The 27,496-nt window shown below is 41.3% G+C and overlaps 1 protein-coding gene across 2 annotated transcripts in view; it reads left to right on the top strand.

The window, feature by feature from the left end:
• kalrna (kalirin RhoGEF kinase a) overlaps window positions 1–27,496 on the top strand; it is a 213,456-nt gene that overhangs the window by 71,858 nt on the left and 114,102 nt on the right. For both annotated transcript variants that reach the window (XM_049595069.1, XM_049595068.1), the window contains exons 7-14: window positions 505–636; window positions 1,851–1,973; window positions 6,053–6,175; window positions 7,886–8,077; window positions 11,147–11,278; window positions 16,481–16,579; window positions 16,732–16,863; window positions 20,971–21,093. In XM_049595069.1, coding sequence (XP_049451026.1) covers window positions 505–636; window positions 1,851–1,973; window positions 6,053–6,175; window positions 7,886–8,077; window positions 11,147–11,278; window positions 16,481–16,579; window positions 16,732–16,863; window positions 20,971–21,093 — 1,056 coding nt within the window. The remainder of the gene's footprint in view (window positions 1–504; window positions 637–1,850; window positions 1,974–6,052; window positions 6,176–7,885; window positions 8,078–11,146; window positions 11,279–16,480; window positions 16,580–16,731; window positions 16,864–20,970; window positions 21,094–27,496) is intronic.

Below are 27,496 nucleotides of genomic sequence, written 5' to 3'. Positions count from 1 at the left end.
GGACCATCACTCCCATGGTGACCCTGGATAATTTGTTTGTTGATCCAGAACCATCAAAACACAATATTCTAGCCTATTGGAAAGTTTCTTGTTAGTATAGCCAACCTAGTTAGCAAGCTAACTTACTGATATTCTAGTCAATTGGCAAGTTTACTAGGCTAACTCGCTAACCCTGCAGTAGCATAAAAGGTTTTCGTCAAGTGTTACTGAGGATTTTCTTTGACTGTATTAACTTGCTTAGCTCTTAAGAAGCACAAAGGAATTTTGAAACAAGCTCAGGAACAGCACACTGATGAGGTCAGAGGGCTGGGATTGGTTGATTGCAATGTTGGTCCTAGAAGACAATATGGACTATTGATCCAGTAGCATGTCCTACTTGGCAAAATCACGTTGTGTACCTGAAGCTGTTGGACCTCTGTGTCAAACATCATAGTTTTCTCATCATAACATACAACTCTGAATCATGTTAAGGCACTAAAATATTTTTTTCATATGCTCCTGTAGGTGCTGAAGGCTCCAGTGGAAGAGTTGGACCGTGAAGGCCAAAGGTTGCTGCAGTGTATCCGGTCTAGCGATGGTTTTTCAGGGAGGAACTGCATCTCAGGCTCTGCTGACTTCCAGAGTTTAGTGCCCAAGGTAAAGTCACTCCAGATGGGAATATGGCCGGCTGATGATAAGCTGAATAATCTCTTGATATTATCTCTTGAAAAATCATATTTGATCCATGATCAAATTTTCCCAGTTGGGGAAAAGTGCCTCCAAACAGGCCTAGGGTGAAACATCAACAAAATGATTAAAGGCCTCTTAATTGTAAAAAAAAAAAAAAGAAAAAAGAAAGAAATTCTATTCTAAACTTCACCTGCAGATGCTTTCAGGCCTATTGTCAGATATACAGAGGAAATCATACTCCATTCATACTCATTTTCCTGCTGGATTAAGGAGATTTACTGTCACTAGAAAGTATGGCAGCAGATCCCAAACACAATATGAACAGAGCCAAGGCGATACAGGACAGAACACTCACTGTTACCAATTATGAAAATGAATCCTTTTGATTTCACTAGAAGATGCTCCAATCAAAATTCTACATATTCCACCGTTACAGCAACACTTAAAGCACACTATCTCATAATGTATGATTAAGTCAGCGCATCGTCTCATGCTGTCGTCAGCTGGTCAGGGCCCACAGCTCCTTAGCATCCCTCATTAGAGCTAATTAGAAGTACTTGCTGCATGCTGGCTCGTTAGCTGAAGGCCTCCACAGGAAAAGTTGAGAAAGAACACATACACTTTACATTACATACAGAAAAATGCATTTTATTTTTATATGTGCATTTTTATTTAATATGGAAAAAAAATGTCAACTGGTGAAGGATTGACAATTCAGAGGAATGTCACAGAAACTTGACATGCTTGATCTCACTCGACCCACCGGTGCAGTTCAAAGACCTCAGAATGTCAAAGGATAGATATGATGACTTCTAAAAAATGAGCTTTAAAAACCTCTTTAGCAAAACAGAACACATCTGTCATTGATTTTTAAAGTAAATAGCTATTCATTTATATTCAGATTAGAAAAACAAAGATTAGAGGTGATTTCAGTGCAACCAAACCCATGAACATACACCAGTGGCTGCAAACTGATGATGTAAACTGATGAAGCATGACTCATTGGCATCTCCATCACAGAATATACCTAAGATGTTTTATTTTAACTATCAAACCATGAATGGTATGTTTCTTTGCTTATTTTTAAAGAAGACAATCAAACCAATTGAAGTCAACACTAAAATGATAAGACAGTCATTAGAGACTTCATCTAACAATTCTTAATTCTTGCTTATCGCCAGGTTGCCAGTCTGCTGGATAAGCTCCACTCCATGAGGCAACATCTCCATCAGATGTGGCATGTCAGGAAACTGAAACTGGACCAGTGCTTCCAGCTCCGTCTGTTTGAACAGGATGCTGAGAAGGTGAGTCGTACTGAGTGTTAGATCTCTACATGAGCAGAGGTTATCCCTAGGGCTGTGGGATATCGAGCAAAGTTTGCAGTTTGCAGAACGCAGCGTGCACTGCTCTGCCTTTTTCTTTAAAAAATTGAATGCCACAGGTAAAAAAAAAAAAACGCTTGCTGGACCTTTTTATTGTTGCCAGGCAACCACCCCATCACATCCTTACACTTACAACTACAGGGTGGATCATGGGGAGTACCACCAGTTGATCCAGGAGCTTCTCCTCCATGATGGCTGTTTCCAGGCAGATTTTAGGATGACTCAGGGGCAGTTTGACAACCTGCTGTCTATTGTTGGGCCGTATAGCTCTGGGTATCCAGCAACCGCTACCACCAGTTTCACCTCCATTGTTTACCAACTGTAAACTTGTTGTCGTGACCACCACAGAAGGCCCGCCTCTCAAATCATCTGATTGGATGATGGGAAAAAGGTGATGGAAAACAGATGATGTGGGATGTTTTCCCGCTCTGAGTTGAAGTCTTTTTACCTTGAGGAGTTCAGAGCACTTCAGCAAAAACGGCAGGCGCCTAGAGTGCAGAAACACGAGGCGCATTGGAACGCAAAAACGGCCCAATTCAACACTTCCATGTTGTGTTCCTGCAGCTGCTTCATAGTAAAGGTCCCTTAGTGATGCATTCTCCACACACCCAGGAGGCTTTTAATGTTAAGCATCCTCAGGGATGTGATTCACATTGAAATTGTTGAGTTAGCCATCATAAGCAAGCCTGTTGATCATCACAAGCTCTGCTAAATATTTAGTTCTCATTTTGATGAAGTTCTTCTAGTATTTCTTCATCATTCCTCTGTATGTTAATCTTTACCTTCATCCAGGATTTGAACTTCTGTCCAGTTTCCGTCCTCGTTAACAGTTTCACACTATTTTTCACTCTCTGTCCTTTTCACATCTGTGTCACCATAAATTTCTCTGGAAACTCTTTAGCGAAGTGAATGAATTTGCCTGATAATCTCAACAGAGCAACACAGTTATCAGCTAAGCCAGCGGAAAATCAGTTTCACCAGTGAAGCGATTTGCTGCAGTTGTGACTGAAAACTTGGATTCCATTCATCATTATCATACCAGCCTGTTTACAGCAACATGGAAAACTATTTCGGTTTCATTCCAAGTTGCTATTTTTGGAAACGATCACGCTCTCTGATCTTAAGGGGCCGGTATTTAAGGAATACAGATAATTGCAACCTCAGGAATGCTTTTATTAGGGTAAACACCACTCTATAGCCAAGAGAAGCATCTGAACAGATAATACCTACAGAGATCACTGATGACTGCAAACTGATGTCTGGGGTTGTTGACATCTGCAGACCTGATGATTACCAACATATCCTGATGACATAATGTACAGTTTTAAAGGTATAATATGTCACATTTCTGCATTAAAATGTCTTAAAACGACTTGCTTTATGTTTTCTAACATTATCCCAGAGATTGTTCCAACAGTGTTAAAACTTAGAGAAATCTATCATTTTATTCAAGGTATGTTTCATTTAGTTGCCTGCCAGTGTTTTTACATCCCCTTTACCCCCACTAGTTGCTCTAATTGTGGGGAAGTACGGTAAATGCCAAATGTCACTGATAATCATACAGTAGGCTCATTCAGGATGAGCCAGGCCTGTGCAGAATTGATCACCAGCAACACTGCACAGTGCAGGCTGGTAATGCCCCCCAGAAACAGCACAGGGCCTTGAAGCCAATCTGATATAGTGGGTGAACCAAGACCAGGGTCCGATAACAACAACACAGCTGTGCTCCATTGACTCTAATGCAGTCGATTCAGATTTCCTTCATTTTCAGGCTGGTTTTATGGATTTGGAGCTAAATGTTGTGCCTGGGGCACGTCGTGTATTAATGATACTCGTTACCTGGAGAGGTTGGAGAAAGATATACGTTTCTTCCCTGTTCCAAAACCAAAATCAAACCCTGAAAAGTGTAGGGTTAGCTAGCTAGCTACTGAAGATATAGCCTACTGAATGTATACACATGCTGCTTTTGCTTTGTAATGATTATAACAGTGAAAAAAAGACCGACCCTGCTGTACAGGAACCAGTGAAGGGAAGCAGGGAAACTTTGCTAATATTCAACCAGCTGTTTGACTTCCCCTGGAGATCCCTGCCCGTCCGGTGGTGGAGGTCCGGGTGCTGGTGGCCAAACATGGTTCATCTGCACACACTGTGATGCCACACAGCTGGTTCAATATCAGCAAAGCTTCCCTTTATATTCATTGTCTTGTGTGGCGATCAGCAGTGATGTGGTGGTTCACTTTTACACTGTGATCTGTAGCCTATAGTTCGGCTTTAGCTTCTAACTATCTTTGTCTTTTTTAACCTGTTGTTGCTTCTGAGTCAGTTTGACATCCTGGATATATCCTTCAAACACAGACTGTAGACCCCTCTGTCTGCTTCTCTCTGGAATCACTGCTTCATTTCTCCAAAAATATGATAATATTTCTTCAGGGAGTGCAGTTAGTTACATTGTGGGCTCCAAGCTTACTTCAGCAGCTTGTTGGACCATCACAAAGGGTGGGGCTTAGCGAAGGGTCAATTACAACTTCTTAGACTGACATTATGGAAGACACATCTATAAATAAGTGGTTACATGTTTGAGTCACAACCCCCAATTGACTAGTTTCAAGATCAGGATTTCCCCTTCAGTCTAATAATATCATCACCTCTGCTTATTTTTTTTTTATTTTAATGTACATTCTCATTTCTATTTTATTTTATTGCTTTTATTTACAGACTTCTATTTCATACCCTTATTTTTACTGCCTATAATTCTCTATTCTTTACATCGGAGCGACTGTAAGGAATCACATTTCCCCTCGGGGGGATCAATGAAGTATTTCTGATTCTGATAAACCATGTCAACTGCAGCCCTGCCTGTTGCCAACAGAGCTGCATGTGTTTGGTAAAACCCTAAGTGTTGTTGATGGGAGTGCAGCGAGTACTCCCAAACACACACATAAACTCACACACACAAACACAGACGGGTGTCAGCTGACTTGGTGCGTTGTTCCAAACAGAAATCCACATGCAGGAGCAGTAAATATTTACTGTAGAGCAATTGGAGAGAAAAAATAAAAGAAAACAGTTTTGTCCACATCAGTGTTGTCACGCTGAGGAACTGCGGGGGCGTGTGGATGAGTTTACACTGTGGGAAACACTCAGTGCTCGCAGTGGAGCCAGGGAAACAGTCAGACCTGACGAGGTGTCCGCTCTGTGGAAATCACTGCTGGAGGAGCGACTGTGTAGATGATGTGGTATCCATGGTAACCACACGGCGCCACAACCGGCCTCCATCTGTCTGCAGAGATTGATTGAGATGGAGGAGGAAGCGTGAAGGTTGTCCTGGCCTCTTCGGCTGAACACTGATCAGCTCGTAGAGACAAAGCCAACAAGAGAAGAAGATGTTTTTACAGGAATATTCCTTTTGTTTGTTTACAGCCTGGGTCGTGTTTATGTCATTTCAGCCTCTGTTTCTCTCTGTAGTGGCAGCGTTTTACTCACCAACCTTATTGTAGACACAGAGGATTAGTCAAAGCAGCTGCTGGAAAATGCTAGACATAATGTTATGAACTTCAGTACAATCAGCAGAAACATGCATCATAAAAAGGCTTGTATTTAAAGAATAAAACATGGCTGTAGGACCTGGCAGTAATTGAGTCTTGTAATTAAATAAGATTCTTTCTTCTCCACACGCTGAGAAAATTCCTCAGTGTTTTATTTCAGTTTGAAAGTTCATTCTTGATCTTGGAAACAGTAGTTTGACAAATACATTTAAACTCAAGGTCCACTCATGAGCTCTTCCAGAACTTTCAACAGCAAAAAGCTGTAACACTGTCAGAGAGCTCCTCTCAAACTGATCAAATGTTATTTCACTCTCGTCGCACATGGTTTCTATTTGTTCCTAATGCAACCTTCAGTTCCAGTGCAGTGCTTTCTGTGCTTGCAGTGAATCCAAAAATAAATGTGTGACATAGTTTGCACTGTTCTTAGTGTTGCTGTGTATGTCTGTGTGTGTGCAGATGTTTGACTGGATCAGCCACAACAAGGAAGTGTTCCTGCAGAGTCACACAGAGATTGGCCGAGGTTACCAACACGCCGTGGAGCTGCAGACTCAACACAACCACTTCGCCATGAACTCCATGGTACCCCAAGTTATTAAAGTCATTATTCTCACATGAGGATGCATGATCAGCATGATCACACACAGCCAGGCTCTGTGCTCGCTAACCTGTTTATCTGCCTGAAGTGATGAAATACACTCAGAATATAATAATGTACACTGTAAAATCAGACAAGTTGATCTTACTTTAAAAGATCTGGCAACCCAGTTGCCTTAATAAAGGTAAGTTATGTAACTTTTAGTCTTACAGCATGTTTACTTTATGTGTTATTTTTAAAATTACTTAAAATGTAGTTGTATTTCCTTAATTTGTGGAGTCGTTGGAACCTAAAAATGACAAGCTAGATTGTTCTGAGTGTTAGCAGCTTAAGTTTACTAAGTAAGTCTGACTTAACTGTTGTGTTAACTCAGTAGAATTTACTAAACTGATAGCCTTAGGTAAAGCAAGCACAAGGAATCATGAGATTCCTGAGCTTGTGAGATTATTTTCTATTTTGATTTGTCATTCAAATCGAATCCACTTTTAAGCCTTATAAAATAATCTTTTTTTTAAAAATGGTGAAATATTCAAACTAAATTTTGCTCTCTGACTACTAAACATTTCATCCAGGCTTCATGGCACAGTTTCATCCTCAAAACATCAGACCACAAACCAATGGGTGACATCACAGTCGCTACGTCCATTATTTTATACATCAGTGGTTCCCAGCTGGTCCAGATTTCTCCTTCATCATTAGTTGAAGGTCCACACAATTTAATACATTCAGCATCACACTTGGTTTGGCCATGTCGTCAAGCTAGTTTGCTGTCTCTGTTAAGTAGCTGTCCATTAATTTCTCACTCTGCAGCAGGAAATTGCACTTCAAAATAAAAGCTCTGTGCCAGAAATTCAGTGTACTTCAGAATAAAGTGTGTTTTTACAAACTTGACACATTTGCAAGTCAGCTGTGGTCCATTCAGAATGGACCTGCGACCCACCAGTTTGTAACCACTAAATATAACTTAAGACTAGTAGATACATTTACTTAGTCGCTTTCGTAGGTTTTTTTAAGATAAGATAAGATGAACTTTATTGTTTCAAATGGGAATTTTTTTTTGGGCATATAGTGCGGCATACCAGATACCATCATCATATACAATCAAGACACACAGAAGACAACCATGTAGTACAGCAAGAACGCTGATTTGAACATGATTGTACGATCAGGAATCCTGGGCAAAATAAATACATCAACTTTGTCATAACAGGAAGGGCTAAAAGTACTAAAAGTACCTTAAGGCCTTTTCTTTGTCTTTTTAAGTAAGATCAACTTATCAGATTTCACAGTGAAAGGCTGAGTTAACAATTTGTCTTAACCTTGAACAGTAAAAGTCAATGGGAAGGGGAAATTATTCAAATTTAGCAAAAACACAACCACAGCAATAAGAAAAACAAATAAAAACTGCTTCTTTATCTCATGAAGTAGAATTCAGTGTATTCTAAATTAGATTTAGATTAGTACAGAACAGTAAGAGACACTATCTACTTTTACATATTTAAATAAATCTTTTGAAAAAGACTTTTATAGAAAAAACTTGCAACTGTACCTATCATTACAGATTTGAGCATCTTGATGTATTTAATGCAAAATGTTTACAATTATTAAACCCAGTGATGACAGTAAGAGGATCAGCCAGTTGGTTACCAGCAGCATTTTGTTGTGAATGTTAATTAATTTTTTTCGTCTTCCAGAATGCCTATGTAAATATCAACAGAATCATGTCAGTGGCGAGTCGCCTGGCAGAAGCCGGTCACTACGCCTCCACACAGATAAAACAGATCTCCAGTCAGCTGGATCAGGACTGGAAAAGTTTTGCTGCTGCACTTGACGAGCGCTCCACCATCCTCGCCATGTCGTCCGTCTTTCACCAGAAGGCTGAACAGGTAAGAAACAAGTGTACCTAGATGTCTTTGAGTGGAGTTTTTCTTCTGACCTGGCAGTAGTGAGAGCAAATCTATTCCCAGCTGGAGTTAGGAGGAAGCACATCAGACATGTTTGTGGATGTAACGTCTTCCCACTCACTTCTCCGTCATTAGAGGAAAAGCTGCTCCACTCACTGTGAGACTACGGATGCTCAGTCGCTGATGCGGTAACTATCTAATCTAGGAATCTCTCTGCAGCAGACACATGTCCAGAATGTAAAATGTAAATGGGACATTTTTAGCGTCTGATTATACTGAGTAGATCAAACTGCTCTACTGCCGATTCTTGGAAGGTTGACATGGCAACAGATGGGACTTGTTTGATTCCTGCTGGGCCCTTGACATTAGCTACAAGTGTACATTTGAGAAAACCGGAGATGAAAGACTAAACGAGGGAGAGAGTGAGTGGTGGGGGCAGAGAAAGGATTGGCTGAGATTGAGAGAGAGCCTAATGAAATACAGAGAAACAAAAATGTGTCAGGATGAAAGATGGAACACAAGATGGGGAGAGAGACACAAACAAAAGAAAATTGGCGAGGCTACAGAGAGAGCAAACGTTAGAGTGTGGAAACAAGAGAGATTTAGAGAGAGAGAGGAGTAAAGGCTGTCTTCATTTCTTGCAGCCCCTTAACTCTGTTAGTAAATTACCTTAAAAGTATATACACTCCTGAATCCCAATAACTTTTGGATTTAAAAAACCCTGCATCAAATACATACAATTTAATGGGGCTGAGCAAACTGGAACAAGGAACAGCTGAGATACCACGAGAAAATGGTCAAGTTTGGCAGCGGCAATCTTTGTCAATCATTCTCTGTCTATAATTTTGCACCCTACTTGAGCCATGCCCACCTCTATTTATTTTTCACCCCTCTCTCCAGTTCTGCTGTATTAACACCGGGTTTAATATATTTTGCTTCCATCTCTCTTCCCTGCTCTACTGTACTTCAACGCTACTTAGCTCTCTCTCTACTCTACCAGTAGACTACCACATCCACCTGTTACACAAAACGCACACAGCAGTGTTTCCCCTAGGAACATATAACATATACCATTGACTACTATGCCACAGATATATTCAAGCTTTACGTCTTAAACAAAGTTATAGTTTATGTGTTGTTATGCTTAGGCACAAAAACTACTTGGTTATGGTTAGGAAAGATTATATTTTGACTTAGAATATATGTACAAGCTGTGCTGGACATGCTGTTATGTGTCACTAAAACACCCCATTTTAGTAACACAAGGGCTGCTGAAAACTGAGTGAGACGACACTGGAAATCCAGCAATGTGTTGCTAAAAATAACCTAGTTTTGGTGCTGGTAATGCCCTGTAACTTTGCTGAAAATACGGCGATGTGTCCCAAAAACACCCTGTCATGGTGGCACAATGGCTGTTGGAAACACCCTGAAATACTGCTGGAAATACAGTGATATGTCACTAAAAAAAACACCCCATTTTGGTTACACAATGGACGCTGGAAACACACTGAAGTGAAGCTGGAAATCCAGCAATATGTTGCTAAAAATAACTTTGTTTTTATGGCACAATGGCCGCTGGAAATGGCCTGAAATACTGCTGAAAATACAGTTGTGTTGCACAAAAAAGCCTAGTTTTGGTGGCACAATGAGTGCTGGAAACACCCTGAATCTCTGCTGGAAATACAGTGATATTTTGCAAAAAAAACCCACCCCATCTTGGTGGCACAATGGCTGTGGGAAACACCCTGCAATGTGTCCCCAAAAAACAACCTGTTTGGTGGCACAATGGCCACTGGAAATACTGCAAAACACTGCTGGAAATACAGCAATGTGTCACTAAAAAAACACTCAATTTTGGTAACGCAACAGACGCTGGAAACCCAGTGAAATGTTGTTGGAAATCCAGCAACGTGTTGCTAAAAATAACCTGATTTTGGTGGCACAATGGCTGCTGGAAATGCCCTGAAATACTGCTGGAAATACAGCTGTGTTGCAAAAAAAAAAAAAAAAAAAAGCCTGGTATTGGTGGTACAATGGCCGCTAAAGACACCCTGAAACTCAGCTGGAAATACAGTCATGTATTTCGCTAAAAAACGCCCTGTCTTGAAGTCACAATGGCTGTAGAAAATACCCTGAAACTCAGCTGGAAATACAGCACTGTGTCCCTAAAAAACACCCAGTTTTGGTGGCACAAAGGTTGATAAAAATGCAGCAAAGTTCCACTGGAAGTATAGCAATGTCTCGATAGAAACACCCTGATTTGGTGACACAATGGCCGCTGGAAATTCAGCAATGTGTCACCTAAAAGCAGATACAATAGTTTGGACCACCAGTGTTTAAGTATTTATTTTTAAAGTGTACAGTTAAAGCTGAAAATGCTGGTACATATATATCCACAGTTTAAAACAGCTGCCAGATGTTTACTCGGAAGTGATTATTGTTGTTAGCGTGATGTTGCTGTGGTTGAGTCTATGTATATTCTTACAATTAGTGGGGATTCAAATGTAAACATGTAGAGGGAAGATCATGTATTATATGAAATCAAAAAGATTTTAAGATGGTGTTGTGAAATTTTTTTTAATCGTGTGACCTAATATTGACATTTAGTGTTCTACATGGGACCAAGCTCATGAGTTTATATTTGACCATAACCTCTACACATATTGTGTAATGTCTCCGCAACTCACAGTTGCCAGCACATATTAGAATAATTAGAATTTATAGCATGAGGATGATGAATATCAACAGAACATGTCATGGCAATCCGGCCTGTAGTTGCTGAGAAATCTTATTCTGGACCAGAGTGTTGAATAGACGGACTGAACAAATGACTGACTGAGGGACACCGTCACCGTTTGGCCTGAAACAATGACACACTGTGGGAGGGTGAAAGCAGATAAAGAATGTGCAGAGCTGTTAGATTAACAGCTGTAATGTGAGAAGTCAACATTACATTATACACTAATTAATTCATCCATATGTTCATCGTCTCATCAGATTAATTCTCACAGGAAAACACACATTGTATGACTCTCCTTGTTGCTTCCTCAGTTCCTGTCAGAGGTGGAGGCCTGGTGTAAAGTCTGCAGTGAGGGAGGGTTACCGTCGGAGATGCAGGAGCTGGAAATCGCCATCCACCGCCACCAGAGCCTGTACGAGCAGGTCACGCAGGCGTACACTGAGGTAAAACAACAGCACAGCTAACCATTACATTTACTGCTTGTATGATGATGTCACAAAGGTTTTAGCCAGCATTTACTCCAACCGAAATTTGATTTGATACTGAGCTGTCGTCTGTAGCATCTGTGTTATCAACTTATTGTTTTTAAACTAAAGGCATGAAGCCTGGAGTTTCAGTTTACTGCTCACAGGCATCTCTGTCAGTTACTGGCACCAGTTTCTTCCATTGTGTCATTGCCCGTCTTTGCTTACAAAACATTGCTCTCTTCACTTGTTCTCATTATAAATGTGTATTTTGCAGAATGCGTCAGTTTCCGCTTCCATGTGTGTAGTGTAGGAGAGCTCCAACATGTGTCCGTTGTTTGTTATTGTGATAGTGATGATTATAAAAGACAGTAATATGAATTATAGTGCAGTTTCTGTTTGTAACATAGCATGCCCTGGAGTATTTGGATTTGGCTTGCCCTGCTTGAAGTGCAAAATAAAACATTTTAGCTTTTGGACATCAGAAAGGTCCTGAAAACCCTGCAAAATCAGTTATTGAAAAGACTGAAACCGTACTAGGATACCCCACAGGGAGGGATGTGTGCCTCGGACTACACTGTCTCTCCATTGGGTGCTGTCAGTGCCGTTATTTGGCAGCTCAGTGATGCTGGCTGTGACTGGCTGTGATGACAGGGCAGCGTTGGTCAGCTGCCGCACCACCTCCGTATCCAGATCCGCTGTCTGAAAACCTTCCACGTTACACTAAATTTAGTCTGGGAACACACTCCCGCTCTCCTCTGCCCTTCGCTGCTGTCCGGTGTTTTATCTCGACTGGCTGGCTGTCGCAGTGTTAGCTCAATTTGTGCTTATCTGTGAAAAGATAAGTCCGTATATACACACACATCGAGCTGTGGGCAGAGGCTCACACTGAGACGGTGAGGTTTGGCAAGCTATGACAGCACTGTCTCCTGTGAGCGCGCTTCAAAAAGTGACACGCCCTGTGCCCGGCAAGTGGTTTTTATCTTGTACTCTTGACTTGATGTGTTTATTTAATGAAGTGGAAGTGTGTTACAGTGTGACGGTGTTCCTTTTAAGCTTCCATAAACGATAAGACACACAGTAAAACTGTAAGCAGAAGCTTTTGTTTGATGTAAATTGGTAACGATGAGTTACATCGTGCTTTCTGTTATGTGACTACAAACATCTTTGAATGGTTAAAAGCGGAGAAGATGAAAATGCAGGTGTCTCTGCCAGGTGTGTGTGTGTATGTGTGTAGAGGCATTTGCTGAGACAGCTTTTTACTTAGCTGCTTTAAGTGAGACAGAAAGCGTGTGTAATCTTCGCAGAGCATTTGTTTCATTGCTGCTTCGAAAGAACAAACTCCCCCATGCTGTTTGGTGTTCTACCTCCTGATCAAGGCCAGAGCAGGCAGTGGACCTCAGTTATGAATCATCTTCATACCCAACCATGTAAAAAAAATACTCTTTAGCTTGTTGCCTTTGTACATCTCATTATGTAAATCTTCTTAATGTGTTTTTATGTTAGTGCCAGGCCTGCAGTTTACCAGCTCAGGAGCCAGTAAAGTTTCTGGAGAGATTCCTCCTCAAGCAAAAGTAGTCGGGCTGAAACAATTAGTTGATTAAGTGTCAGCCATTATTTCATAAAATGCACTGCAATGCAACTGAAATAACTATCACTCTAAACATATCTTCAAAGTTCATTATTGTTTTGTCTTTAATTGATTAAAAAAAACAGGCAAAGCAAGGCACATTGATTTTTTACTCCGCCTTTCATAAACAAGGCAATTCAAAGTGATTTACAGACGGCATTAAGAGGAGCTATAAAAGGAACACAAGGGGACGTAAAAAGACACACAGGGCTCATTTCTCGCAGAAAAGGAAACAAGGGTCACTGCTTGTGTGTGACGCAGAGGTTTCAGTGGTGTGTCTCCACGTATAATTTAGCAATTAGCAGTAAGAAGGGAAGCGCTGATTTAGAAAGGATATATTTGTTTCGGTGAGGAGAGAAAACAAAGAGAGGAGAGAAGATGGAAACAGAGCAGAAAAGAAGCAGAAAATACTTTAAAATTCCTTCTAATTTTAAGTTCTTTGAAAAAGGCAGCTTTACGCTTTACATCTAGCTGCTTGATTTATTGTCTTCATATTCCGGGGCTGCTTTAAGCCACAGCAAAATGTTTATTCAAACAAAGACGGTGGGGCAGTGAGCTCTGTTCAAAGGGGTTTATTGGCATGAGAACCATGTCTTTACATTGCCAAAGCAAGTTTGAAATGTGGTGAGTAAAAATTGTAAGAAGGTAAAATCAGTAATCATATGATAAAAGTCGACCAGACATTTACTTATATACATGTAGCTGCTGATTTGGTAACCCCTCTGACACACCCACCAAATAAAAGAAAATGTACGTCAAAGCTTGTTGCATACAATTTTACGTGGGTAGCTGTGGCTCAGGGGTTGAGCGGGTCATCCACCATTTGGAATATCACTGGTTCGATCCAGTCCGCATGTTGAAGTGTCCTTGGACAAGATGCTGGGTGTTTCTCAGAGTCAAGGAAGGATCCTTAAATGACTGTTCCAATGTCAAGGATCCTTCAAATTCTACCAGCGACAGAGTCCTTCATTCAGAGATTTTTAAGGGTGCATGTGTGTTGGGTGTATCCTCAGCAGGTATAAAGTACCCACAATGCTTTGTACACAATTTGCTGGAAGTGAGGGCGGGGCCTCTTCAGTGAAACCTGCACCAGTGGAGCTCAGCAGGATTTAGATAAATACAGTGGTGGAAAAAAGTTTTTGGACACCCCATGCATTTGTGAAATATTGCATTAAGAATCACTCTTAGGTCTTCAAGTGCAATTTTTTTCTTTCTTTCTTCTTTTTAGTACAGTCACAGCCAAAATACTAAATAAATCCTAAAAAAGCCATTAAAAACTTAAAATTGATTGGTTCCATAAAAATACATAAGAAATTTTGAGTATTGGGTCGTTTTGGTACCAGTGATGAAGGTCATTCTTTTTATTAAAAGACACAATTTTTGTTGCCAAGCTTCGTGTCTACATAAAGCCAGCACATTGGAAAGTTCTTCAGACACAAAAATGGCTAAAACAAGTAACCTAACGCAGGAAACACGCCTGAAGATAAAGATTCTCAGCCAGGAAGGGTACAGCTGCTGCCAGATAGCCAGGAAGTGCAGATGCAGTCCTTCAGCAGTTGGATACACTCTGCAGAAATACAGACGAACCAACAGCTTGGAAGACAAACCAAGATCTGGGCGTCCAAGGGTTTCTTTAGCAAGAAATGACTGCATCCTGATCCGCATGTGCAGGCAAAACCGTCGAATGACATCACAGGAACTTCAGCAGCAGTGGTAAAACCAAACTGGTGTCCAGTGTTCCACCCGCACTGTACGTGGCCGACTTTTAGATCATGGCTTAAGGTCCTACAAGGCTATCAAGAAGCCCCTGATCAATGAGAGACAGAGGTTAGCCCGGCGTCGTTGGGCCCAGGCACACAAGAACTGGACAGCCAGGAATTGGAAGAAGATTTTGTGGTCAGATGAGTCCAGGGGGGTACACAGGGTACGCAGAAGGCCAGGCGAAGCATTATCTCCAGCATGTACAGTACCTACTGTCAAGCATGGTGGAGGCATCATGGTTTGGGGATGCATGAGTGCTGCTGGTGTTGGTCATCTCACTGTCTGTGATGGCACATTGAACTCTACCAAGTATTGTACCATTCTCGAAACCCACATGCTCCCTTCTGCGCGTGCACTGTTCCGTCGAGGTAAAAACTGGATGTTTCAACAAGATAATGGCCCACCACACATCCAAGGCCAGTAGAACTTGGCTGCAGGAGCACAGTGTCCAGGTCTTAGAGTGGCCAGCTCAATCCCCGGACATGAGCCCCATTGAAAATCTGTGGTGGATTATCAAAAGGTCTGTTTCAAAGCATAAACCAAAGAATTTAGAAGAATGAAAAGCAGTAATTCAAGAAGAATGGGACAAGATTACCCCTCAACAGTGTGAAAGGCTAGTGGGGAACATGCCAGCCAGGATTAGAGCTCTACAGTGACAGGACTACTAAATATTAATTTGATGATGTGATGGTTTATTTATTTTTTGTTCAGTTTTGAACACATTCTCTGTTATTTGTTGACTTTGATACCGACAATGTTGAGAACTGACATATTGAAACTTTCAAGAATTTAGTTTTGTTAGTTTTTCTTGTAAACAATAAACAAAAAAATATAATTTGTATTTGTTTGTATCTGTCTAATGCAGCCACACCTTTTGAAACACAAAAAAGATTTTTCCACAAATATTTCATGATAATATGATAATATAAGATTGTGTAAAATTTTGAGGGTGTCCGAAAACTTTTTTCCACCACTGTATGTCATTTATTTGGATTAAAATCTCCGGGAGTTTTTATCATACAAGCATAAGAAATACTGACAGAAACCTCATTGTTTACGCTTTCCAATGTGTCCACTGCCACATAATGAGATTTTTAAAATACCTGTCCCTGATTCAAATAAAACACAAAAGTTTAATCAATCATTTACAGCAGGGATAGAGAGCTAAGTGCCACAAGAGTTTCATTAAGCCTACCTGTTTTTTTTTTTAAGTATAATCCAGAAATATATTCTCCCTTAAGGTCACATGACTCTGAAAATGCCGCTGACATTTGTTCAAACTGTACAACAACATTAGAGAGTGTCAAAATTATCACAGTATCCTGAAACCCCCTCAGTCCGCTGAGGATTAATGACGTACGCCTGGGGACACTTGTCAGCCTGTTCCAATGTGTGTTCACCGAATGCTAGGAAGGAATCTTGCCTTGCCTTTGTAGGATCCTTCCTTGGAAGGACTTGTCCTACCAAAGAAGGATCCTTGACTTTGAGAAACACCAGCTGAACCCCAAATTGCTCCTGATGGCTGTTCTATCAGTGTGTGAGTGTGTGTGAATGGTTACTGAGTAGAAGGTGGCACCATGTGTGGAAGCCTTGGCCACCAGTGTGTGAATGGGTGAATGTGACATGTAGTATAAAAGTGCTTTGAGTGGTTGGAAGACTAGAAAGGAGCTTTACAGATGCAGTCCATTTACTATTTAGACTGTTTTAAAGAAATTTTCTTTGTCTCTCTCTGTCTGTCTCTCTGTGTTTCCTGTCCAATCTCTTTCTGACCCACCTGTCTGTGTTCCCAGGTGAGTCAAGACGGCAAAGCCCTATTGGACGTCCTCCAGAGGCCTCTGAGTCCCGGCAACTCTGAGTCGCTGACAGCCACTGCCAATTACTCCAAAGCGGTCAGTGCCATTGTGTTCTACTGTGGGGGCTGGACTTCATCTGCTAGGCAATGATAATAAAGATGCAGCTTTAAGGATTATATTTTAATTAAAAAGGGAATAAAATGAATCTAAAATGTCAATGTTGAATTAACATTTATGTTATTTCACAGGTTCACTGCATCCTGGATGTGGTTCATGAGGTTCTCCACCATCAGCGGCGTCTGGAGAATATTTGGCAGCATCGAAAGGTCCGACTGCACCAGAGACTGCAGCTGTGTGTTTTCCAACAAGATGTCCAACAGGTATACACACACGCACAAACACACATACACACACACGCACACACAGTACAGCAGGCAAGTGAAATGACAACAGTAGGAGTGTGTCAGGGAGAAAGAAGTAGGAATGTTTTGTTGCTATTGGATGTGAACTCATAAATGACAGCTTTTTATGAACTGAGAAAAAACAACACTAACTTTTTATTGCAGTTTTGTGTTTACTTAAGTGTTTGTAAAAATGTTACTCTCACGAGGTCAGAGGATTTTGTCGAACCACAGTGGAGTGTGTAATCGTATATGTAAACATGTGATCAACTGAACAGATGCGATGGATTTTGCTTAGCAGAACAGATGAGAATCACCACAGCACATTCATTCATCTCCGCTGTCCTCTCGTCCCAGTTAAGCGGTATGTAATGTGAAAATTCCTGAGATGAAATGCTCAGAGCGGATCTCTGCTTTGCTGGTACGACTGCTCATATTTCACAGACAAGCAGACTGTGTGGTTTTGGAAAGGTGTCAGCCCAGATTCCTGGAGGTTTTAGAGATATTCAGGAGCTCAAAATGTAATATCACAGCTATGTTTTATGAAGGGTATTTTTAACCAGCGAAGTAAGTTTCATCAGTTGAGGAGGAGGAGGAGGAGGTCTTATTTATGACATTACTTTCTTTAATGTGATTGTGGGTCTGACAGTAATGCAGTAGGAATGAGGTACAACCAAATACCGCTGGCATTACTGAAGCCTCTGGAATCAGTAAAGAGTCCACATGTGCACTCTCTGAGGAGCTTTCTCTTTTTTTTTTTCTTCCAAAATTATGCACATAAAGTACAGTAACAAGGACTCAGAGCGTCGCTGATGTAAAACAGCTGACAGTAATCCCAGGCAACATCGTCCAGCTGCAGAGATGCAGTCACTGGATTTTAACACCTGCAGTTTCAATCCAGTCTGTGCCCCTTATAGACAAAGACGCAGCAGCAGCAACTGTTCAGACCTACAGATGTAGACATGTCAACATGCGCCACCTACAGGCAAAGAGAGTAACAGATGAATGTATATGTTGTCAGGAACAACTACTTAACTGCTAAAATACATAGGGCACGGACATTGGGCAGCACATCTGCTGCAGCTTGCCCACACCAGAGCGCATCCCTCAAAATCAACTGAAGCTGCTGCACTGACCACCGCTGCTTATCTGTGTTTTTATGGGGCTGGTCGTTTTTTTTTTTCTAGATGGAAGGCTTCATGGCCCTCCAACAGGTTAAAACTACATAAAACTGTAGGGCTGCCCCCAACTAAGAATTTTCCTAGTTGACCAATAGTCGTCATTTATGGCCATTAGTCAACTAGTCGCCCGCATGTTCACGATATTAATTTAATTATTAAATGATATATTAATAGTTCAAGGGTGTGAGAAAGAATAGTATCAATAACATTGTTAACACTGTGCTACATTACAGAGAAATACAAAACCGTACTAATGAACCTTCATTAATATAGGCCTATATTTTATCTCCAAGTGCACGTCACACACTGAGCGAGCCGCCTGTTAATGACGCTGTGGGCTAATGGGCATGTAGCTACTTCCATGTTTCAGATGATACGTCATGTTTGTAGTCGACCAATGAAGATGAGTTTACATATCACCTTGGGTTCGTCCTTCACCTTCTCAAAATGATCCCACACTTTGGATTTCCTGCTCGACATGTTATTATTATTATTATTATTGATTTTTTTGTTTTTGTTTTTGTTTTTTTTTGTTCTTGTTTCCTTTGGTTTGTCTTTGTGACTTGCTGAATGGCTGACCTTTACTTTACGCAACTTGATTATTCATGTCTTTCATTTTTTATTTCTTATTATATTTTTATTTTTATTTTTTATTTTTTCTAACCAAAGCTTGTTCGTTTCTTTTAAACATGTCCAAATAAACATTATTCTATTCTATTCTATTCTATTCTATTCTATTAACTAGCCTGTGGAATAACCACAGGTACCAGCCCTGGAAATTAGGGGCCGTCCACATGCCGCGTCTTTAACCGCCTGGAAAATGCAAGGTTGGGCGCTGGGTGCTGCTCTTGTGCCTTTTTTGTGCCAGCTTTCAAGAGCGCAGTGGCGGATTGTGTCTGAGGTTGCTAAGCAACTTTAACAAGCATCATATAGCCTATTTACCTGAGATGTTTGTGTATGAAAAACCCAGTAGATCAGCAGTTTCTGAAATACTCAGACCAGCCCATCTGGCACCAACAACCATGCCACATTTAAAGTCACTTAAATCACCCTTCTTCCCCATTCTGATGCTCGGTTTGAACTTCAGCAGGTCGTCTTGACCATGTCTAGAGCAGTTGAACAGGTGTTCCTAATAAAGTGGCCTATATATATGTCTATGTATGGACACACAATAACAAGAGCACATTGAATTGATTTAAAATAATGGGTCCGTTGTAACTGAAGTCATCATCATGTCTGCACTGTATGAATGAGAGGCCTAAGGGAGAGAGATTTGGGGCATCAGTCAGACTAGAAATTCAAAGATGGATGCTCTCAGTATGGGCGCCATGCAAACATTTATATGCGACCCCAGAGAGTGTGTGTGAGAGTGTTTAAGAGAGCTAAAAAGACAAAGAGAAAAGGAGACGGAGAAATAGTGAGTTAAGAAGAGATTGTATCAGTCGGTTATAAATTCATTGAAAACAGAGCTTTGCCAACTGGACTCGTCATGCTTCAGTTTCTATGAGACCCCAGAGAGAGACATAGAGACACACACAGACGGTGAGAGACATACACAGAAAGTGAGACAAGGAGCAAGTGAGAGAGTAAGCTCATACCAATAGTCCATAAATCACTGAGAACAGGGCTATTCCAACCAGAGTTGTAATGCTGCAGGATATATGTGACCCCAGAGAGGAAGAGGCAGAGATGCAGGGGTAAAGGCTGAAAGAGAACATATTAGGTGTGTAGTTTTATTTGGCAGTTTTAGCTCCACATTCTAACAAAGAAAGTCCAGCTGCAGTCAGGGGGCTTTGGTTTGTGTGTTGTGACCTCGCACTGACCTCTTTGTGGCTCCAGCTGGACTGACTACACTACACTGACGTCATGAATGACACCACTGTTCATCCATACACACACTTCTTTCTGGGTCCAAAAAAGTGCTTTGAGATGTCAGTGGTGGAAGAAGTACTTAGTGTAAAAGTACCAACATTACGATGTGAGATGTGAGACGTAGTGATGTGCTAATGTGGTCTTGCACCAAACCCTCATCCTAATCCTAAACAAATATTTACATTCCCCTACACAGTCCAACCACATAATGCACGATTAATCTGAAGTCGGCTAACAGTAAAATTCTGTCAGTCAAATCCAGATCAGACATACTGGTAAATTCTAGCTCTGTATCATTAAAATACAAATTACAAATCTGTACTGAACAGTTTTCGTCCCATCTCCAAGCTTCCATTACAAAGTACTAGAGAAAACTGTCTCTTCAGAGCTTCTGTCTTATCGAGCTAATAACAACATCAAGAAGAAACTTCAGTCAGGTTTTAGGGTTCGTCCCAGCACAGAATCTGCCCTTCACAAATTGTCAATTGACCTACTGCTGTCTTTAGATAGTGGTAAATATGCCATTTTGATCCTTTTATACCTCAGTGCGGCCTTTGACACTGTTGATCGTTGTATTTTATTAAACCGTCTTAAAGGACTGGTTGGCAATTAACATTAGTTGCCCTTCCTCTTCTTCTGCCCGTTATCACTTGTGGTGTACCTCAAGGTTTTATTGTAGGACCCATTTTACTCGCACTGTACCTGCTTCCATTAGGCTCCATTTTTCCGCCAGCAAGATGTCTCCTTTCACTATTATGCTGATTGGGCTACCCTTGTCTCATGGCACAGAATATTTAACATCCTTTCTTCTCAGCTGCTGTGACCTAAATTTCTCATGCAGATCATGAAGGTTTCATCTGTTTCATTCTTAATTAATGAGGTCTGAGACCATTTTGTACGACTTGATCTGCATGTACACTATCTGAAAAAAAGGGTGCAGCACCAGGAACAGAAGGTTCAGCAGGTGACCTTTGATCCTGAGCGTGTGTGAAGAGATGTTGTGATGGTGATCTTTGTGTTCTCTCTCCTTCAGGTGATGGACTGGATTGAAAACCACGGCGAGGCTTTCCTCAGCAAACACACTGGTGTTGGGAAATCCCTTCACAGAGCCCGAGCCCTGCAGAAGAGACACGATGACTTTGAGGATGTAGCTCAGGTGAGTCTGTCTGTCCAAAGTCAGCTTTTGGCCTGTTGTTGCTGTGTGACCGTGGCATGAAGGAAAGATCACTTTCAGTTTATACCAATGCAGAAACTGCTTGGAAAAGTGGCAAATTCAGAGCGTTGGTGACTCTAAATTGTCCGTAGGTGTGAATGTGAGTGTGAATGGTTGTCTGTCTCTATGTGTCAGCCCTGTGATAGTCTGGCGACCTGTCCAGAGTGTACCCTGCCTCTCGCCCAATGTCAGCTGGGATAGGCCCCAGCCCCCCGGCGGCCTGTAACAGGATAAGTGGTTACAGAAAATGAATGAACTTTTGGGAAGGTATCAAGTATTCTCAAGTCAAAAGGCCCAAGTCCAAGTAAAATCAGGAGTCGTTGGTGTGACAGTCCATGTCAAGTTGCATGCCGTTTTTGATTTTGTCAAGTTAAGTAAAGTCAGCAAATCTGACTCTAGTCTGCTTCTGGCATGGAGCTGACTCAATGACTAATTTAATTTCTGATTTAAGTAATGTACTTTAATAGTTTATGAAACAGACGCATTTTCTTGCAGTAAAAGCCCAGACTCGGCCAGGTTAAAGTTCTTTACTCATGCTTGTACTTCAATCATTTTATAAGCTAGCAGTAGACTAGTGGTTTCATGTAAGACAACCTAAGGCAAGATTCAAGGGTGATCAAGGTGAGTTTCCCCTCGTATCTTTCCTCAGATCACCAAACAGGGCTTCAGAATAAGCGGACACCATATCAGCTTCAGTATTCTTCAGTCAAAACGAATCTCAAGGTTGTAAAATCAGCCAGAAAGGATAAAAAATTGAAGCTCTCAAAACGAAGATGACATCTAGCTTGTGACGTGTATTGTGGCTTAAGTATTGTGATAATATCGTATCGTGATTCCCACCCCTAGTAATGAGGTGTATCACGTTTCCAATGAGAAAAAGTGAATTAAAAGGACAAATGACAGTGTTACAGAGTGCTGAATTTCTTTGTCTTCATGCTAGAATAAAATAGTTACCTGAAGATGTGAGCTGACACTGAAGAGCAATACAATGACTGTTGTACCCTAACAGTACAGCAGTTACACCTGTATCTTCTCCTGCTGTCAGTGATTTTGTCCCAAACTGTAAATAAAATAAAACTGTACAAATATCCAAACTTCTTGAGCTCAGGAATTGGTCAGTGCATGTCTGAGCTCTCATTTACAATATCAACATAGCACAGAAAAGGTCCGCTCCTATCACGAATATTTTGAAGTTAGTAGTTTGTTTTTACTTAATGTTTATTTGCTTGCCTTACAAACATCTGCAAGTAATCTTCCTTGATTAATCCCAAATTTTCAAAACCGCCATGCCTAGTGGCAGCAGGAAGCATGAAGACCTCTACCTAACCATTTATGGTCACAAGTCTTTTGCTAAAAGATCTGCAGAAGATGTTATCCATTCCTGAATTCCAGTGCTACAGTCTATCATGTAGGAAACACTGGAGTTTAGTTTAAAAAATGAAAACAAAACAAAGAAACATGTTGAAGCTCTCAGTGGAGATTTAAAAAAATGGGGTAAGAATGTGGTTTGTGTGCAGAATCAATGCCGCAGTGGAAATGGTTTGAACGTTTGCCATAGTAAAAAAAGAAGGATAATATAGAACAAACACCAGTGACACTTTATGTCTAATATTAATCAGTACACAGGCAGTATTATTGCAGAGCCCTCAGTGTCTTTGAGCCTCCAGTTGAGCCCTGAGGTTACGCAACATTTGCTATTCAGCACTGTACAAAACCGTCTGCTTTAAGAAGCACACAGAAATATTGGTTCATATGCAGTTGAAGCCTTGAGGGGCTTTGAAGTGGATTGGTCGTAGTAAGAGTGTGTGATGTTCTTTTCTATTGAAGCTGTCAGGTGTCTCATTTGATTTGTTTTTAAGTCAAGTAAGTACTCATAAAGCAGATGTGGGTGTATGTGTGTGTGTGCATTTAAAAGCATTGCTTTGGAGATTAAATGTGATCAGGATCATCAAATCCTGACTGTCTCTGCTGTTAAATGAACCCCAAACACACACTGCCAGTCTGCATCATTTCAAGTCACAGACTTTTTCCTTCTTTCCTTCCTTCCTCATCTTGTCATTCTCCCTTTGTCTTCCTGTCATTTTTCTCCACTGTTTTCAGCTCTGACATCCCACCACCTTTCCACACCTGCCTTGGCTGATCAATTAATTTTCTTTCTGAACATTTTATACTGTCAAAGCAGAGCTTTGGGCTTAAGAAGTCTGGTCCAACCCTACATAAGTATTCCAGACGCCCCTGTCCCCAGCAATGCTTTCCAGCTCCTCTTGGGGGACCCCGAGGTGTTCCCAAGCCAGACTAGACATGTAATCCCTCCCGCAGGTTCTGGGTCTGCCCTGGGGCCTCCTACAAGTGGGACGTGCCCTGAACACCTCCAGTGGGAGGCACCCAGGAGGCATCCTGATCAGATGCCAGAACCACCTCAACTGACCTCTTTTGATGCGAAGGAGCAGCGACTCTACTCCGAGCTTCCTCCGGATGTCCAAGCTCCTTACCCTATCTCTAAGGCTGAGCCCAGACACCCTTCTCAGGAAACTCATTTCGACCGCTTGTATCTGCGACCTCATATTTTCGGTCATTACCTAGAGCTCATGACCATTGGGGAGGGCTGGGATGTAGATGGACCAGTAAATCGAAAGCTTTGTCTTCCGGCTCAGCTCCCTCTTCACCATGACCGTCTGTACCAGCGCTGCAGACGGTGTGCCAAACTGTGGATCCATCTCACGCTTCATTCTACCCTCACTCGTGAACAAGATATATATAGAATATATAACACTTATTACAAGCTAAGGGCTGACATGATTCCTTGCACCACTTCTCCTTCTTGTCTTCCTTCTGTTATTTCAAGAGTCTGTCATCGGCTCTGCATCGCGCGTGCAACATGGTCCACGGTGATGTGGCATGCAGATGATGATCCTTGCTCTCACTGCTCTCTGCTTCATGTTACTCACATCTCTCCCACTGCTCTGGAAGCAGAGACAAACACTGCCGACCAAGTCATGTTATAGCCCCCTTCTGTCTCTTTCTTTAATTTTCCCTTCAGTCTAAGGCAACTCAGTTGTTAGTTTCATGCATCTTCTGTGCAGTGCACTGAGGTTTGTGTACGGTATTTGAGCAAACAACCCCCTAATTCTGATATATCAGATTAAATCTAATTCTTCATTGTGTTATTATTGATGACATCACACAGACTATAAGGTCTGCATTAAAAAAAGATAACAGGGAAATTGCTGTCTCGAATCAAATAACGGCAAACCACATGTCCAATCAGATTTTATGGCCATTGATAAGTCATTCGCTGCATTGCTCAGTGGAGTTTCAGTAAAGTGATAATCCTATAACAGACCGAGTGTAAATCCTATAAAGGGTATGTAGTTGTGTAATCTGATGTTTACACTCTGGATTAGGATTAACCTTCATAACCTGCTGGATCTGCATTATTTGGGTCAGACGCTCTCTATCACTCCTTTTTCCCCCATTAGCATTTTGATGTAGTTTGTGGTGTTTTGCCTGTAAAACTTTCCACTTAGCAATATACATAACATTAATAAATTTAGTGCATGTTTAAGATACATGCCAAGAGATGAATATGTTAGCATGTTTACCCACATTACTGTCAGACAGTCTTTCCCATACAAACAAAAGACATGCTCAGATTCATTTCATTATTGATATTTAACTTGATGAGTTTATACATCATTTTAATGTCTTTTTAATGCCATTACTGCAAGTTCAGTCCATGATTTGAGTAGCTGAACCAACCAAACATCAAACAGAAATACTTAATGAAAACCCAGAACTCATTTTCTCGCATTAAAGCCTTCATCCTTCAGCTTCTTCTCAGTGCCTTAAATCTTAAATTTTTTTCATGGAGGGTTGTAGGTTGACAGAGAGGTCAGACTGATTTTGTCAAGAGATTGAAGCCTCCGGTTATGGTGAGGCTGCAGTCTGGACACATGGACAGTAATAAAGCAGCAGCCTACAATGTAAGAAGAGCAGTAAAAGAGGCAAAAAGGGGCTACAGGAAGGATATGAAGCTACAGTTTCAGGAGGGCAATCTCAGGAGCATGTGGCAAGGTCTAAGAACTATGACAGATTACTCCCCCTCTTTGTCAAGTATTGATACGTTAATAGCAAGTGAGCTGACTATCTTTAACGTTCGTTTTGAGGCCATCTGCAGCCAATGAGCCAAAAAAGCTGAAGCAGGGGTTAATGGATGGGCGAATGCCCCTTTCACACCTATCTCCCTCTCTGAGCATGATGTTAGGAGGGCTTTCAAGCGTGCTTACACCAAGAAAGCAGCAGGGCCAGACAGTACAAGTGGGCGGGTCCTAAAACTATGTGCTGACCAGCTAGTGTCGGTGTTCACAATGACTACAGGTCAGCGTTTAACACTATAGTTCCTGCCAGGCTGGTCTTAAAGCTCAAGGAGGTGGGATTAAACACCTCACAATAGCAGACCTGTGGTGGTGAGAGGTGCACCGCACTGCCTCGCTGCCAAGCTTTATGTGCCTTTTAATTGTTGTCAGGCAACCAATGCATAACCTTCTTAAGCTAACTGTCCTTTGTAATTAATGTACCGTTTTGTTTTTGTTTTTCACAGTAACTAGTAGTTTGTTCCTAAAATGTCGAGGCAGAGGGTACTTGCTGTAGCTCTGGTTGAGGGTGAGAGGCTGTCAGTAAACAGTTTGTTGGGCACAGGGAAACGGAGATATATGTGGGTACATGAGACCCTAAAAAAAGAGGGTTGTTGGTCCAGGAGCTTCGCCTCCATGATGGCTGTTTCCAGGCATATTTTAGGATGACTGGGCAGTTTGACAACCTGCTGTCTATTGTCCAGCCATATAGCTCTGGGTATCCAATAGCTGCTACCACCGGTTTCTCCTCAAATGTTTACCAACCGCAAACTTGTTGTCGTGACTACTACAGAAGGCCCGCCTCTCAAATCATCCGATTGGACAATGGGAAAAAAACATGATGAAAAGGGGATGAAGTGGGGCGCTCTTCCACTCTGAGTTGAAGTTTTTTCAACTCGAATGCAGAGTGCTCCAGCAAAAATGCCAGGCACCTAGAGCGCAGAAACGTGAGGCGTGTAGCAACATGCGAGCAAAAACCTTCTTTCTCATTAAAAACAATTTTTTTTAAAAAAGGAGCCTCCAGCTGCTAAAATGCTTTCTGTGTGATCAGAGCCTAACGTAGGAGCACCCCAGGGCTGCGTTTTGAGCCCCCTGCTGTACTCCCTGCACACACGACTGTGTAGCCTCTTCTGACTCCAACACATCATCAAGTTTGCTGATGACATCATCAAGTTTCCTGACCACAGAAAACAATAAAAATGCCTGCCTAAAATAAGTAGGGGACCTGACCCTCTAGTGCCAGGACAACACACTGTTCCTGAATATCAGCAAAATTAAGGAGATAGACAGCAATCGATCTATTTCATGCAGTGGGGGTGGATGGATTTTCACTCTGTCCCTTTGAAACACTGCCACAGAATTTATTTATTTTTTTTAACCTATTTTTATTTTTCTTTGTTGAAGGGTATGTTTTTTTATATATGTCTGAAAAAGTCAGGTTAGGTTTTATGTTAGGTTTTATGTTTTATGTATTCAGGTGACATGGATGATTTTGCTCTCCTGTCGTCTCCCTGCTATAATCCTCACCCTGAACCAAACCAGTCATGCAGTGAAGAGTAATAATCCCTTGTAAATTATAATCTTTATCTTTTGACTAATCCCTCTAAAACATCCAGACTGTAAGCGCTCACCCAAACTCATATTCTTGAATAATTGGGATCATAACGCAACATTTTTTCCTCACTGTAGCACCACACCCACAACCTCCAGCCAACCCAAAATATCTTAAATGGAATTTATTTCCTGAAGTGAAATATTCCAGTGATAATCTCTCATACTTACCAGAATAGACCGACACTAATCCATTTTGTCCTCCTGATGAATGCAGAGAGCTTTAACTCTCAGACAGGATTTGGTCCCTTTTGGTGAAGATAGAGGTGGAGACAGGAAACCTCACGCTGTTGATGTACAGAGACTGGAATTAACATTTTAATATAACGTGATCCGACTCTGTGTGAGTGTGTGTCTATCTGTGTGAGATTCAGTGTTATCCCTATGCTGCTGGGGTGTTAGGTTGTAAATCTAATTTAGACTAGATCAGAAACACCAGCAGAGAAGTTGAGATGCCAAAAAATAGTCGTAATTGGAAAAGTGTTATGGTTAGTGATAATGAAAAAGAAAACATGATGATGGTGATAAAATGAAGAAGAAATTTAGAATCAAATAGACCACTAGTCCAGTCTTCTATGACATGTAAATCTGTGAGTGCAGGC

Source organism: Epinephelus fuscoguttatus, linkage group LG13 (genome assembly GCF_011397635.1).
Source record: "Epinephelus fuscoguttatus linkage group LG13, E.fuscoguttatus.final_Chr_v1".
In the NCBI taxonomy this organism is placed as follows: domain Eukaryota; kingdom Metazoa; phylum Chordata; class Actinopteri; order Perciformes; family Serranidae; genus Epinephelus; species Epinephelus fuscoguttatus.
This window is presented reverse-complemented; position numbering and strand designations above follow the sequence as displayed.